The following is a 17,364-nucleotide window of genomic DNA, read 5'->3' on the forward strand; positions in this document are numbered from 1 at the left end:
CTCCATTCTTGAAAAAAGCTCTGGGCGGTGCAGTGTTAATAGATAGTGATATCGAGATAGAAAAAAAATGACTTAGCTCCCCAGAAAGATCAGCACACCGATGGTGGCCAGCGTTTCACAATTCTGCTGCCTCAGGGTGTGACATAGCCGATCAATCTTTTTAAGAGGAACGCCATAAAACAGTGCCTCTGTGTACTCAAAGAAAGAGACAGGGATGTTGTGTCGCTGAGAATCTTAAGTTAAGGGCCATTTATAGAATCATGCATAGCGGTGCTTAAAGTTGACTTAGGAGCTGGTAGGCACCTGAAGTAGAGAATGATGTGGAGAAAAAAATTGTTTAAATTCCCTGCGAGCTTGGCCCTGTCCCCACCAGCTCAGTCCCTATCCCCGCCCTGTCTCCACGAGCTCAGTCTCTGTCCCTGCCCATCCCTACAAGCTCGGTCCCCATCCCCACATACCATAAGATCCCATCCGCACAAGCCTCGAATAGTTATAATTTTATACTGAACTTATTTTATTAAAGTATAAAAAGAAACAATATTATGTACAATTGTCATTTTATAAATCACAAATAATACAGAGTACGGATCAACAAAACACCTGTCTCCCCTCTCATCCCTCTCACAAATATCCCCTCCACTATTGAAAAAACTGAATTCAAATTGGTACTACAGAATGCTACATAGAAAAATCAAGCTAACAGAATACTTTAGTCACACATGGCAAGAATAGTGTTAGGGAAGTGCAACTTGGGCAACTGCCCCCCTGGTCAGAGAGAGTCCTAAGCCAGCTAGATGCTAAAGAAGCACGGCCTGGTCCCTGGTTATGTCTAACACCAGCTCTAGTAGGATACATATTTCAAATCTGATATATTCTAATCACAAAATATATAAAAAAAAAAATTTCTACCTTTTGTTGTCTGGTCATTTTATTATTTACATCACTTTGGTCTCAGGCTGTGGCTTCTGTTTCTGTCTATCTACTCAACTCACTTGCCAGGGTCTCCTGACCATTTGACATGTCTTCTTTCTTCATGCTCACCATTCATCTTCCGTCTCTGTGTGTGTTTTTTCCCCATATTTAGCAAGCATCTCCCTTCTCTGTCTTCTACACTTACCTTTCTAGTATTTCCCCTGTGCCCATCTCCCTGTCTTCATTATCAACACTATTCTGTGACTCTATCCCCTCCGTGCCCAGTGTCAATCCTCTGTGTCCCTATGCCCCCCTCCCCCAAGTCCAACATCTCTCTTCTGCGTTCCTCTTCTCCCTCATGTCTAACCATCTTCTGTGTTCATATACCCTCCTGTTTCTGGCATTACTCCACTGACTGTATCCATGTACCACCCCCGATAAAGCGTTCCCCTTTGTGACCCTGTTCCTAAGCTCCCATCCATGCCCACCATCTCTCCTCTTTTCGTATATCTCCCTGTATCTAGCTTCTCCTCTCTTACTCCTGTACACTAAAGTGTCTCTCACCCTCTATTTCCTCCCTCCACTATGTTAAATATTTCATTTCCTTCATCCCCTTGGTTCAGCATCTCTTTCCCGTCCCACTCCTCCTCACTGCAGGTCTAGTACCTCTCTCCTTTCTCTCAATACTCCCCAAGGATCCAGCACCTTTCACCCTTCCCTCTAGCTCCAGCTCTGAGCCGCGAATCCAGTACCTCTCCCTTCCCTCCAACTCCCAGCTTTAGGTCTAGCACATCTTTTTTCCCTTCAGCTCCAGTCCCCCCAACACATCAGTACCTCTCTCCCTTCCCTCCAGCCCCATCCCACCTCCCCATTGGTCCAACACCTTTCTTCCCCCAGCCCAAATTCAGCACTGTCCTTCAGCTCCAGCTCTGAACACCCCTTCCCCCATCAATAGAAGCAGGCGACATCCCCCACCATTGGTCAGCATCTCCTCCCCAGCTCCCGTCGCACCTACTACCTGAACGAGCCAGCCAAGCCACACTAAAATATCTTGAAAAGCCTGCTCTGAGGCCTTCCTTTAGCCGAAGAGCCGCTCCTTGAAGTAACTTCTGGTTTTGCGAAACTGGAAGATACATCAAGGAGGGACTCATTGGCAGAAGGAAAGCCTCAGAACAGGCCTCTGAAGATTTTTCATTATTGGCGTGGCTGGCTCCTTCAGGTAAAACCACCACCATGCTGAAAAATCTTCAGAGGCTGAGATTGCTAAATTTTCCTAAATCCCAAATTGTGTCACCAGTTGAGATGGTACAGAGATACTTGAAGGCGATTTTGTTAATACCAGCTAAGAATTTGCCACCAATATTAAGGGCTCAATATATCTCCTTCAGGAATAAACAAGCCAACTCAACTCCTAATGAAGTAGGGGGAGCAGAAGGTGGTGAATTGAACTGAACTAACTCTGGAAAATTCATTGGAAGTAATTACTGAAAGAACTACTCTCATAGTGATATTTGCTCTGGAATTTGATAGGGATTTAATTCTTCAGACTTACTTCAAACATATGAATGATACATTTTTTGGTATAACCGTGCGTATATTTCTTGATATTTTTCAAGTGACACAGAAGAGAAGGAACTTTTTGGCATATAGGCCGAGGGTCCAAGCTGTGGGTTCATCTTTTATAGTAAAATTCCCTGCTAAATGTTGTGTGTCATTAGGGGGGAAAAATTTCATCTTTTTTGAACCAAAACAATTGTTGGATTTCAATGTGGCTGTAGAAGGGGGAAGGGGGGGGGGGGGGACGAATAATGAAAGGAGCAATAGCGTCTCCTATAGTGTAACGAACCAGCTGTCGAACTTGTTCTCTATTGCCATCCTTTTGGTATTTTTCTAATAATTTCCTCTTAATTTTTTTTTTCTTTTTTTTGGATCACAAAAATTGTGGACTAAATAATTAATTGCTATTTCCTAAATGTTGTACTGTTGGCACCACATAAGTGTGGGAACTCTATTTCCAAATCTATATTCATGTAATATTTGTTTTGTCATTAATTTTGAAAATAAATAAAAATTCTTCAGAGGCCTGATCCAGGCTTTCCTTCAGGCGACAAGTCCCTCCTTGATGTAACTGCTGGTTTCACCGTGGAAATCCTTCACCGTGTCATTCTCTAACCTGAAGCTTAGGTGCACCCTATTTATGCCAGGGTTTTCTTGGTCTAAATACCAGCACCTAAGACCAAACATCTGTACTGGCCTCAAGATAGCCAGTCAGTATGAAAGCAACTGGGAAAAGTAATAGTGTACTGGGGTAGAGTTACCAGATTTTCTAAACAGAAAATCTGGACCCCCTAGACCTGCCCCCAGGCCCGCCCAGTTCCACCCATCCCCCATCCCGTTATGCCCCGGCCCCACCACCACCACCAGTCCCACCCTAGCCCCATCCCCACCCCACCCCCCGTTGCCTGCTTTCGTCGGGCAGGAGGGCATCTGCACATGCACAGGTCCCTCCTGCCCGACGGCGATTTGTTGGAAGCTTTTCAAAACTCGAACAAAGTGCTGGGTTTTGAAAAGCCATTCGGATTCCGGATAAGTCCTCAAAAGGAGGACATGTTTAAGGAAATCCGGACATCTTGTAACCCTATCCTGGGGTGCAGAAAGAGAAAAGAAAGAGTGAGGTACCAGGAACGTTCCGGGGGGTCTCTGGTGAGACCCCTTGAATATTGCCTTTAGTTCTAAAGACCACTTCTCCAAAAGGACATTAACATGGTAGAGGCAGTTCAAATGGAGACACCTGAAATGCTGCACGGCCTGTAGTGTTAACCACAGGCCCAGGGACTAGACTCAGGAAAAGGCTACCCCTCACGGCAGTTCTAGTAAAGCTGCTGAATGAGAAGAAGATGAAGTATCAAACCTGTGTCCACATCAGCAGGCAGGCACAAATGTGCAGAACAGGTAGGCCAGGAGCTTTTTATCTGCTGGCACTTTTGACTTTTAATATTAAACAGACTAATACTCCTGCATTCCTAGATAGATTATTAATTCCGTATGACCCTCCCAGAACCTTAAGATCTGCCTCACAACATTCCCTCAACGTTCCATCCTTAAAGATAATTGGTACTTGTCGTACTCTCATTTTTTTCAGTCACTGCCCCATTAATCTGGAATTCTCTCCCCCTATTCCTCAGAGCCAAACAAAACTTGCAGAAATTTAAAAGTAGCCTAAAATGCTTGCTTTTTAAAGATGCCTTTAACTGATCTTACTTACGTACGCACCTATTTTTTCATTAATTAAATCATTTCCCTTCCCTATTGTACTTTCCTTATTTGTATTCTATTTTTTTAAAAAATTGTAGTTTTCTCATTTTTTCCCCCAATGTTTTCATGTTACTAGTATGTTTGTAACGTTTGTTCATGTTTATTATCTAAAACGTTTGTTCCCCAGCTATTTTAAATTATTATGTACAACGCTTTGTACCTTTGGATAAACGTTTAATCAAAATTTAAATAAACTATGAGACATTCTCTGTGTTTGCATCTTTTCACACTCACATCAGTGCCTGTTCAGTTTTGTTTTATTCAATTATAAATATATATATATTTTTTTCCTGAGCATAGCATGCCACTGTTTCGGTTTACATACTGGTACTTCAAGCATTTTCCCTATCTGTCCTGGTGGGCTCACAATCTATCTAACATACCTGGGGTAGTGAAGGATTAAGTGACTTGCCCAGGGACACAAGGAGCAACATAGGTTTTGAACCCACAGGGTACTGAGGTTATAGGTCTAACCACTACACCACACTTCCTTCCGTTTTGTACTCAGAACTAGTATTACATAATATCAAGACAGAAGTGAGCATAGAGATGTCTGTATGTTGGTTTTAACGGCTGTCCTTCTGATGTATCTTATTTTTTCCTTCAACAGGTTTAGAGCCTCCTGCACTGGTAAAAGCTGATAGAGATCATGTGGAACCAAGCCACTTGTAAGGCTAAGTAATTACTTTCATTAAGGCTGTCTGGATATTGTCAAAAATACTAGACAGATTGTTGGTGTGTTGTCCCTGTTTAAGCCCTTTCATTCCTTTTTGCTTTTTCAACCTTTTTCTGGATGAAAATTTGAATATTTTAAAGGTTGCTTCAAGGCAAGCTTCCATCACTAATGCTAGTTAGCTGTGGTGCAAATAGTTTATTTAAAATATTTGCTATACCACCTTTCTAATACAAGTCAAAGTGGTTCACAGTCTAAAAACCAAAGAAAATGGAAAAGAATTCCAGTAATTTAATAGAAAAGGTATAGCACACATAATGAAGAAGCACAAACATTCCCCAAAAATTTTTAAAAACCCCTGCTCCGTGAATACATCTAAAACACCTTTCGTAGACCGCTGAGGCACCGTCTTACCTGCAGTAAGCTGCCTCAAATAATGTGCTTTCAATAATCTCATAAATCTTTTAATCAGAGGTAAAATAGAAGTTGTTCCCTCCATCTTCAATAGCTTAATTCCTTCTCCTTCAAATGGTATGAAAGCTGTGGCTTTTACAGGGGAACTCAGCGTGTCCTCACCACCCCTCCCCCCCCCCACAGGCAGCATTACTGTCATATCCAATGGGGTTCCCAAGGTCCCCGTGTCTTGCGGCTGTTGGGAAAGCATAGGTCCCACAGGGCTGAACAAAATCTTGCTCCCAAAGGCCGACGTCTCCTCCACGTTTGGCCGAGCCGGAACGCCCTGATTTGAAGACAACATGAACATTGAAATTGCAGGGTGCCGCAATGAGAGATTCTCTGGCTGCCAGACAGCCACAGCCATCCTCCCTCTTCTCTTCGGCATGGAAAAAATCATCAAAATCGGGCAGCGTGAAAGCATCACCCAGGTAATATGGAAAAAAAAAAACCCAAACCCCGGCAGAGAGCCAAAACACAGCGTCCTTACTGCTGCGCCATCTTGTCTCTACTTTGTCTTCTAATCTCTTAAATCTTTTAAAAGAAAATTTTGCTCTGATGTCTGCTGAAAGAGCATTCCATAGTGAAGAGAAATAGAAGGCCGCCTACCTAGTGGACTTGTAATAGGTGTTTGTAGGTGGGGGTACGACAAGGCGGTTCAGGCCCAGCGATCTGAGAGCTCTTTGAGGAATGTGTGGAACGACCAAGTTAGATGAGTCAGACTTAGAATTTTAAATCTGAAGCGATACTGAACCATTAGCCAATGGAGGGACTTTAGGAGAGGTGTGCAGTGGTCTAATTTGCCAGCATTAAATAAAAAACAGCAACAGCATTTTGGAGCATTTGTAATCGCTTTAATTGATATCTCGCAGCTCCTGACAAAGCTGAATTACAGTAATCCAGGTGTGAAATTAGAAAAGCATGGATAAGTGAATGCAACTCAGCAGGATGGGCTAAGTCTGTTGCTTCTTGAGTATCAGTACTTGTCATTTCCTAGCACAGTGTCCCTTTAAGGGCTGAGGATAGGTGGAAGTGGCACTTTATCATCCTATGGAGCCTCCTAGTGGGAGGCTTAAAGAATGCATGTTGTCCTTGCTATTCTATACATCCCCCTTCTGTCCTCCAGGAACTGCACTAACAAAGATTCATATTATGGGATCATTTTACCAAGCTGTGGTAGGCACTAGCACAGTATCTCTCAAACCTTTTTAGCTCTGGCACACTAAACAGATCAAATGTTTTTTGTGGCACATTATAATTGAAATTATAAAATTGCAAAACCAATAAAAAATTAGCCCACCTGCCCGCCCTCTTCACCCTACCCACAGGCCCTGCTCTACACCTTGAGTTCTCAAGCAAGGTCCTTGGCATCACTATCGACTCCTCCCTTTCCCTCAACGATCACCTGAATTCCCTGGCAAAATCTTGTTTTTTCAGCCTCCACATGCTGAGGAAAGTTAGATCCTATTTTCACCAAAAGCATTTCACCGTCCTTGTACAATCCATCATCCTATCCAAACTCGATTATTGTAACGCCATCTACTTAGGCCTATCGAAAAAAAGTCTTCGCAGACTCCAGCTTATCCAGAACACTGCGGCTAAGCTGATTTTTGCTAAACGCAAATATGACCACGTCTCCCCTCTACTTACCAATCTTCACTGGCTCCCAGTACTTTCCAGAATTCATTTCAAATGCTCCTGCCTGGCTTTCAAGATCATTCACGGCATCCTTCCGCCCCTAATCCCTCTATCCTTCCTCGCCCCAACACCAACTACCACCAGATCTGCCCACAGACATAAACTATCCTTCCCCTCTCTACACGGCATCCTCTACGCAGGTAAACTGGGTAGATCCCTCCTCTCCAAAATCACCGGCCTCTGGAACGACCTCACTGTCCCGCTGCGGAACCTGGACTCCCTCCAACTATTCCAAAAACAACTGAAAACCTGGCTTTTCTCTAGCATATAATAATCTCTTCTCCTGATTACATCCCCTCTTTTTATGCTTTGTAAACTCTTTCTCTTCTCTCTTCCCATATTTTTTAAACTCTGTAAACCGTGTCGAGCTCCACTTCAGTGGAGAAGATGCGGTATATAAACCTAAGGCTTAGTTTAGTTTAGTTTAGTTATTTATTTAAAGTTCTTTAAGCTATGTATAGATAATTATAATGATGGTAAACTAAAGTAGATAGAATAGAATTGCTAATCAATGTGAGGATGTGCTTGTTTTTGAGTGCAAATTAACTCAAAACGTGGCTCGATAGTCAACAACTTGAAAAGCAATGGTGTCAAGTCCCTACTGTATCAAACGTAACCAAACAACGGACTTGGTTGCACTTGGTGTGTCAATGAAGCCCTCAGATACCTGTGCTGCAATGTTCTGGCTGAAGCAGCTTAATACAGGTGAACACGTTATCTTTCATTGGGCATTCATGCTACTTTTTAATTAATTTTTAAATAATTTTTAAATATTTTATAAATAATTTTAAATCTCTTTAAATTCAGTGCTTAAACAATATGTGCACACGACAGCGACACTTATCTTTATGGAGAGTCGCTTGATAGTTGAGCAAGAACAATCGGCCCAACGGGACCCGTTTCACGCCATTTTCTGATCTGCAAAGGTAGGTCATGCTGTTCGCGCTCGAACATACTGACCCCTGAAGAAGCCGTAATTGGTGAAACGGGTCCCGTTGGGCCGGGCCGATTGTTCTTGCTCAACTAACAAGCGACTCTCCATAAAGATAAGTGTCGCTGTCGTGTGCACATATTGTTTAAGCACTGAATTTAAAGAGATTTAAAATTATTTATAAAATATTTAAAAATAATTAAAAAGTAGCATGAATGCCCAATGAAAGATAACGTGTTCACCTGTATTAAGCTGCTTCAGCCAGAACATTGCAGCACAGGTATCTGAGGGCTTCATTGACACACCAAGTGCAACCAAGTCCGTTGTTTGGTTACGTTCGATAGTCAACAAGCAAACGCGCATTTCATCATCCACTATCTGCAGTCGTTCTCTTTTTTTTCAATTTAATTTCTGTCAAAGATGAAAATCCAAGTTCACAAAGATAAGAAGAGCTAAACGGTAACAAAGCCTTGATTGCATTGATGCTCAAGATAGGATAACTACTGCATAAAAAATAAAAATAAAATTACTTACCGTTAGTTTTCAAGGACCAATGACGTCAAAGAATGATGCTTGTGTGGGCGGTTGTATCCTTATGCACACAGTCGCTCATAATATTGACAGACTCTTGAGTTCGGGATATACATGTTATATATTCTAGTGTATACTTATAAAGGGAATTTATAAAATAAAGTAAAATTCTGGAATCTCTCATGGCACACCCAGAACCTCTTCAGGGCACACCACTGTGCCATGGCACACAGTTTGAGAGACACTGCACTAGTACATGCTTACTGCAGTTTAAAAGAGCTTACTGTGGGACATGCTGAGGCATCTCATGGTAAAATCCCAATGTAGATGTGCAAACCACATGCTAAAAAAATATATCTGAGTTTTTATGGGAGGGAGTGTTTGTGGTGGCAGAGAGGGGGCTGTACATAGGAATATAAGAATAGCCTTACTGGGTCAGACCAATGGTCCATCAAGCCCAGTAGCCCGTGCTCACGGTGGCCAATCCAGGTCACTTAGTACCTGGCAAAAACCCAAAGAGTAGCAACATTTCATACTACCGATCCAGGTCAAGCAGTGGCTTCCCCCATATTTGTCTCAATAATAGACTATGGACTTTTCCTCCAGGAACTTGTCTTAAAACCAACTACACTATGTGCTCTTACCACAACCTCTGGCATAACTATTCTCTGAGTGAAAAAATGTTTCCCTTTTTGACGGAGTGAAAAATGGATCCACTTGTACCCATTCTACTCCACTCAGGATTTTGTAGACTTCAATCATATCTCCCGTCAGCCGTCTCTTTTCCAAGCTGAAGAGCCCTGTCCTCTTTAGTCTTTCCTCAAACGAGAGGAGTTCCATCCCCTTTATTATCTTGGTCGTTCTTCTTTGAACCTTTTCTAGTGCCGCTGTATCTTTTTTGAGATAAGGAGGCCAGAACTGAACGCAGTACTCCAGGTGAGGTCGCATCATGGAGCAACACAGAAGCATTATAGCATTCTTAGTCTTGTTAACTGTCCCTTTTTTTAACAATTCCTAGCATCTTGTTTGCTTTTTTGGCTGCTGCCGCATATTGGGCACACGGTTTCATTGTATTGTCTACAATGACACCTAGATCTTTTTCTTGGGCGCTAACCCCCAAGGTGGACCCTAGCATCTGGTATCTGTGATTTGGGTTATTTTTCCCAATGTGCTGCATGCGTGCGCCCCTTTCCTTTCCCCATACCTTTTTTACTTCTCCGGCACAAGTTTGCTGCCTGTGTCAGCATCGGCGCTCTCTATGACATCACTTTCAGGACCTGCACCCAGGAAGAGACATCAAAGAGTGATCCAACACCGATGTGGGCATGCTGCGCTCATGCCGGAGAAGTTAAAAAGGTATGGGGAAAGCGAAAGGGGGGGGGGGGGCATGTGCAGCAGGGGGGGGGGGGCAGGGAAGGGGGCTGGGGAGGGGTGTCACCACCCCAGGCGCCGCTCACCCTTACTACGCCACTGCCAATGTGCATCACTTTGCATTTATTCACTTACAAGACAGGCATCTGCCGCGTATCAGTCACCAACAGGCACTGCTTCCAGAATCACAACTTGACGGGACCCTAGGCACCGGAAATGTAGGCCAGGGTTTCACAGACCTACATTTCTGGCACCTAGGGTCCGTCAGAATTGCAGCCAGTGGCGCATAGTGATGCTGAAGTCTGGCGACACCCCTATCCACAATCACTTCTGGGCTTCGGCATCACTATGTGCTACTGGTCGCTAGGGACCTAGGCACCGGTCCTGGAGGTGGCGTAGTGGCACCTTTTTTTGGGTAATTACTTTTTAATTGGTTTTAAACAATGTGGTCAATTACCGCATCGTTTAGCACCGGTTAAAATGATTAAGTTAGCCAGCTGTAGGATGCCTACCACTGCCTAACTTTCAGCACCGGGCCTGAGTGGATGTGACTGCATGAATCACTTAGGGCCTGTTTTACAAAGCCCGCGCTAGCGGCTGCATCTAGAAAACGGCCCCGAAGCCCATAGAGATTTAAAGGGCTTCGGGACTGTTGCCGTGTGGCTTTGTAAAACAGGCCCTTAGCGCAGCAACGTTACCCCATGCTGATTAGGGCAGGATTATTGCCTATAAATGGCTAGTGGAAAGGGCTCATGCACTAATTTTAGTTAATGGTTGCACTCTAATTGCAACATTAGCGCAAGGCTATTAATTGGGGAAATGGAAAACTGGCCATTTTTCGGCTGTAGTAAAAATGGCCTTAGCTTGCCGGAAAAATCCATATAAGGGTGTACTAAGGCCACTTATTTTTAACTACAGGTTAGTAAAAGGACCCCTATATTTTTTTAGGCTCCTTTTTTAGCATTACAAGTAGAATGCATCAAGACACGGGAAAATTGGCCTGGCTGGGTCCAACTTTTAACATTCTTTTTTTTTTTAATTTGTAATTAATGCTTTTTCTGTAAATAAGAAAACTAACCCCCTCCTTTACAAAGCCACGCTAACATTTTTAGCGCCGGCCACCGCGGTAACAGCTCTAACACTCATAGAATTCCTATAAGAGTGCGAGCTGTTACCACCGCGGCTGGTGCTGAAAACGCTAGCGCAGCTTTGTAAAGGAGGGGGTAGGCAGGGCAGGATTAATTCTTCGAGGGCCCCTAGGCACACAAGTACACTGGGCCCCCTGGCCCTGCCCCCCCCATGCCTCGCCCCCATTTATCTGTTTTCTTCTTTACTTCTTTATTTCTACTTGTATTTCCTTTTTTTTTTTTTTTTAATTCAAAACAAACAAAGATTAGTATACCAGTGCACAGTTTTTCTTCTATGCAACCCCCAAACATCTCTGAACAATCCCCCTTCCTACCTACTAACCCAGGAATTTAACTCTGAACCCTTTCCATGCATATATGAAAGTGTTCAAATATTTGTAAAGCAGTAATACTATCCGAAATATAAGTCTATATTTATAACCAAGTTTACAACGCCTCTCAACTGCCTCACTCTACATCAACCACTGTAACCCATATGTATGTATAAACAACCAAATCTGTAACTCCTCTAGTACGTTCCACTCCATGTATGTTAATTTGCAACAAAACAACAAGGCAAGCAGTCCACCAAAGAATCCAACGTGAAACAAAAGAAAATTGGCAGAAAATAAGGAGATTCAAATCAGGTTAATTCAAGGTGCTCCCAAGAACCATGCCTGATGCATTTTGCCAAACAAGGCTAGTCAATGCTAACAAAAAAAACGTGTCTTTCATACAAACAGAACACAGAAAACACCTTCGCCTAGTATGGAATAAGTAATCACAAACTAACCTCTCCCCCCTTTTACAAAACTGTTGTATGGATTTTAGCCACAGCCAGCGCTACAAAAATGCTCTACAATTTTGTAAAAGGGGGATAAAATAGAAATACGTAGACAAAGGTTAAATAAAACCATTGGAACCCAAGCACAGTACCGGGTAAAGCTTTGGATTCTCGCCCAGAAATAGCTAAGAAGAAAAAAAAAAAAAAAATTTAAATTGAATCAGGTTGGGCAGACTGGATGGACCATTCGGGTCTTTATCTGCCGTCATCTACTATGTTACTATGTTACCATCAAGGTGCTGGACTCTGCATACAATGCAACACCACAGAAACAGCAATGCATGTCTCCTAAAGCAAAAAAATAAATAAATAAATAGAAATTTTTTTTTCTACCTTTTGTCTTGTCTGGTTTCAGCAGCTCTACTCATCTACACTCTCTTCCTTTCATCTTCTGTCCTTCTGTGCCACTTCCAGAAACTGTATGCCTCCCCCTTCCATCTTTCCCTTCACTCCCATTGGTATGGAATCCATCTTCTTCCATTCCCTCCTCAAATGGTCTGGCATCTCTCTCCTCTCCTCTTCTTCCCTTCCCTTCCCTCTCCCACACCACACCCCCATGGTCTGGAATTTCACTCTCTCCTCTCCCTTCCCCTCACTTCCATCAGCATCAGCCCCCTTTCTTTCCCTCCAACCCAATTCCATCCAATATCCTTCCCCCTTATGTTTTCCCCCTTTCCCTGCACACCAATTCCATCAGAATCTGCCCCCTTTCTTTCCCTCCAACCCAATTCCATCCAGTATCCTTCCCCTTATATCTCTCCCCTTCCCCTGCACACCAATTTCATAAGCATCTGCCCCTTTCTCTCCTTCCACCACCCTTCCATACCACCCTGCCCCCTTTCTCTCCCTCCACCATCCTTCTAGGTCAGAGGGGACCCGCTGAAGAAACAGAGGACCCAGTGGGGTTTTTTTCCTTGGCAACACGGGCTCCCCGGGAAAGATCAGCAGTGCTGCCCCCCCCGGGAGATTAACAACACTATCCTTCCCCGGCATTACCATCAACCAACCTGAATAAGTGATGTCAGAGGGGGTGGACTGGCAGATGCAAAGAGTTGCTGCAAGGTCCCGCGATGACTGCATCTGCCGGTCCAACCCGTCCAACGTCACTTACCTCTTCCCTGAGCAGAGCCGGCAGACGCAGTCATCATGGGATCTTGCAGCAACTCTTTGCATCTGCCGGTCCACCCCCTCCGATGTCACTTATTCAGGTTGGTTGATGGCGATGCCGGGGAAGGGTGGTGTTGTCGATCTCCTGGGGGGGGGCCCAATGCTGCCGATCTTTCCGGGGGGGCCCAGTGCTGCCGATCTTTCCCGGGGGGCCCGCGTTGCCAAGGGAAAAAAAAAAAATGAGTCCTCTGTTTCATCGGGCCCCCCCGACAACGTTGGGCCCTAGGCACGTGCCTAGTTGGCCTATTGGTTAATCCTGCCCTGGGGGTAGGTTAGGTTTGTTTCAAGCAATATGCTTTTAATTGCAGTCAAATGATGAATTTGCAACCTGTCATTTATTATCATGTGCTTACGGTCACCCAAAATAATTGTAACTGCCATAGTTATTTTAAATTGTCTGTGGGGAACACTGACATGCATCCTGATCCACAGGCTAAGCAGGGAAGCCCAAGACTGGCTGGTCCTTGAAAGTGAATCCCACAGTGCAGCTCTTGGGGAACAGAGCTCAGGCATCTTCATCAATCAGTGGGAAATGATCATGTCTGCCCTATCCCACAATGGCTATTGCTGTGCCTATTCAAAGTACCACTCATAATTAATTATTATGTTTCACATTTCTTTGACAGATTAATAGTGCAACAAGTCCTCCAGGAACTAAAACACTATCATGGGTATGTCTTTTTTTAAAAACTTGATAAGGTAAATGGTTGAAAGCATGTAATAATAATAATAACTTTATTCTTCTATACTGCCACAATCTTGCGACTTCTAGGTGGTTTACAATCAAGAGAGCTGGACATTCAGCGAGTTACAATGTGCAGATAGTCAGAGGAAATACAGAGTGCAGAAACATTAAGGAAGCAAAATTATAGATATGATGAATTTGCAACCTGTCATTTATTATCATTTCTTATTTATAATTTTAATATATATTTTCTGTAAACCGCTTAGAACCTAACGGATTAGCGGTATATAAGAAATAAATTACATTACATTACATTATTATTATTATTATTTTTTTTTTAAGTTTTTTATTGATTTTTTCACATATCAACAAGTGTTATAAATTTTCCATACATTTATCTTAACAATACACTTGATATCTCTATAATGTATTTTATATAAACCATATTTTATATTATTTTTCTTATGAATTTATATAACATATATATTGTAATGATTTTATCAATTATTATTTAATTATGAACCCTTTTCCCTCCCTTTATCACATTAATTTCTCATAAGACTATCATTCATTATGATATATTTTTTATAATGTATAATAAAGAGAATAAATTCTTTACCCCTTCCCTCCCTCCCTTCTTTAACCATTATCTTATTATGGGAAAAAATTAAAATCAGTCATTGCAAAAATCTGTTAATGGTCCCCAAATCTTCTTGAACTTATCCATATATCCTTTTTGTGTTGCAAATGTACGCTCCATCTTATATATATGGCAAACTGAGTTCCACCAAAAATTATAGTTCAATCTGTCATAATTTTTCCAATTATGTGCAATTTGCTGTACTGCTACTCCAGTCAATATAAATAAAAGTTTATTGTTATTTGATGAAATTTGACTTCGAGCTCTCATTGCATTACCAAACAAAATCGTATCATATGTCAAGGCTACCGGATTTTCTAACATCCTATTAATTTGAGGCCAAATTGATTTCCAAAATATTAATATGAATGGACAATAGAATAAAAGATGATCTAATGTCCCTGCTTCAAGATGACAATGCCAGCATCTATTAGACTTAGAGCTATCTATTCTATGTAAACGTGTAGGGGTCCATAAAGCTCTATGCAAAATAAAAAACCAAGTTTGTCTCATAGAAGCTGACAATGTGCATTTTAACCTCCAAGACCAAAGTCGTGGCCATTGAGATGCATTAATCTGATGCTTAATCTCAATGCTCCAAATATCTCTAAGACCATTTTTTTTTCTTTTTATGTACGAATCCAGATATTAATTTGTACCACATTGCGGCCTGGTGACCCATGGAATCTATCTGAAAACATAAGAATTCCATACTATGATAGTTATTAAGATTTTTCCATTCAGGGAACCCTACCTGAATGGCCTGCTTCAATTGCATCCATCTGAAATATTGTGATTTATTCAAACCGAATTTATTTTGCAATTGTGAAAATTCAAGCAGTTTACCTTTATTTATTACATCTTCTAAAATCCGAATTCCAGCAATCATCCAATGTTTCCAGATAATTTTAAAACCGCCAACTTTGATCTTTGGATTGAGCCATATTGTTTGAGTCGTTGATTTAGTTATTGGAATAGGAGTTAGATTACTTATATATCTTATAGTTTTCCAAGTATCAACAAATATTTTGTGATCCTTATATAACCTTGGCATTTGAATACTGATAACATGACTCAGACGTAAAGGAAACATTAATCTCCATTCTAACCAGAACCAATCTGGTATATGTTCAATGGGCTCTGGGAGGATCCAATACATACCCTGACGCATAATATAGGCTTGATGGTACCTATAAAAATTTGGAAAATTTACCCCTCCCTCCGCAATTGGTCTTTGTAAAGATACTAGAGCAATTCTGGGGTTTTTTCCAAGCCAAATAAATTTTGTTAACATCTTATCCAATTTTTTGTAAAATGACCCCTGAAAAAAAATTGGTATCATACCCATTTGGTAACAAACTACTGGTAATAATATCATCATTTTTACAGTTTGTATTCTCCCCCACCAAGATATGCATAAAGGATTCCATTGTTCACACATTTCTGACACTTTTTGTAATAAATTTTTTTCATTAATTTTCATAGTCTCATCCACAGTTTTTGTAATCCAAATTCCTAAGTATTTTAATCCTTCTTCTTTCCAAATAAAAGAAAATGAGTCAAATAAACTTTTTGTACAATGTACATTGAGTGGAAGCACTTCTGATTTATTCCAGTTTATTTTATAACCTGAAAATTTTCCAAATTTTTCAATTAATTCAAGCAAATTTGGAATAGTTGTTTCCGGATTTCTCAAATAAAGTAAAATATCATCCGCATATGCTGATAACTTATATTCTCTATCTGAATGCGGAATACCCTGTATCTCCCTTACCTGTTCTATAGCTAATAATAAGGGTTCTAAAACGATATCAAAAAGCAAAGGAGATAGTGGGCATCCTTGTCTAACCCCCCTTTGTAGAATAAATCTTTCTGAAAAATTGTTATTGATATATAATCTAGCAGCAGGGGAGCTATACAATGCTTTTATTATTTGTATAAATCCGGATCCTATTCCAAACCATTCCATTGCCTGAAACATGAAGATCCATTCCACTCTATCAAAAGCTTTTTCAGCATCTAATGAAATAGAGAATGCTGGGTCATTAATGGATTTTGTCAAATATAACATGTGATGTGCCAGTCTAGTATTATGAGATGAGTGTCTTTGAGCAACGAAACCTGTCTGATGCATATCTATAATGAAAGGGAGAGCTTTAGCCAATCTTAATGCTAATGCCTTAGTTAAAATTTTTCCATCCACATTTATTAAAGAAATTGGTCTATAATTTGAAACCAAAGTGGGATCTTTATTTGGCTTAGGTAAAACTATAGCTATTGATTCAGCCATAGTACCTGTAATACAACCTTTATTTAGTTGTGTCTGATATAGTTTTAATAAATAGGGCATTATAATGTTTTGAAATGATTTATAAAACTCCACTGTATAACCATCTCCACCTGGAGCGGATCCAACCCTAAGGGATTTCAAAGCTGTATCTAATTCTTTTAAGGATATTGGTTCTTCTAAACTTCGTTTTATATGTTCAGGAATTTTTGGTCCTTTTATTAACTTTAAAAAATCTAAACCATCCTTTTCCTTTTTCGAATAAGGCTCAGAAGAATACAAATCTTTATAATATTTTAAAAATTGTTTTATAATGGGATCAATTTGAGATAAAATTTCACCATTCTCATTTTGAATAGCAATTATTCTAGTTTTTCTTTTTTTCGCTTTAAGATAATTTGCTAGCATTCTTCCTGCCTTATTCGAATTTCTATAATACAAAGCTTGCTGTACAAATAAATCTTTTCTAATAATTTTTGAAGAAATTTCATTATATTTACCTTTAGCTTTTAAAAGTTCTTGCTGTGTCAAATAATCCCATTTTTCAATTAATTTTGATTCTAGAGACTTCACCACTTTTTCCAATTCTGTAAATTGTTTTTTTTCTTTTTTTATTTGCAATGCTGAATAAGAAATAATTTGTCCTCTAATATATGCTTTAAAAGCATCCCACAAAGTCTCTATTGAAATTTCTTCTGTATCATTAATTTGAAAATAATCTTTTATTTTT

General features: G+C 40.9%; 1 protein-coding gene across 1 annotated transcript in view; it reads left to right on the forward strand.

The window, feature by feature from the left end:
- The window catches only part of ARHGEF18 (Rho/Rac guanine nucleotide exchange factor 18), a 250,998-nt gene that overhangs the window by 18,778 nt on the left and 214,856 nt on the right, over positions 1-17,364 (forward strand). The window contains exons 4-5 of the mRNA XM_033956918.1: positions 4,838-4,895; positions 13,649-13,693. Of these exons, the coding sequence (XP_033812809.1) occupies positions 4,838-4,895; positions 13,649-13,693 (103 nt within the window). The remainder of the gene's footprint in view (positions 1-4,837; positions 4,896-13,648; positions 13,694-17,364) is intronic.

Source organism: Geotrypetes seraphini, chromosome 8 (assembly GCF_902459505.1).
Source record: "Geotrypetes seraphini chromosome 8, aGeoSer1.1, whole genome shotgun sequence".
In the NCBI taxonomy this organism is placed as follows: Eukaryota; Metazoa; Chordata; class Amphibia; order Gymnophiona; family Dermophiidae; genus Geotrypetes; species Geotrypetes seraphini.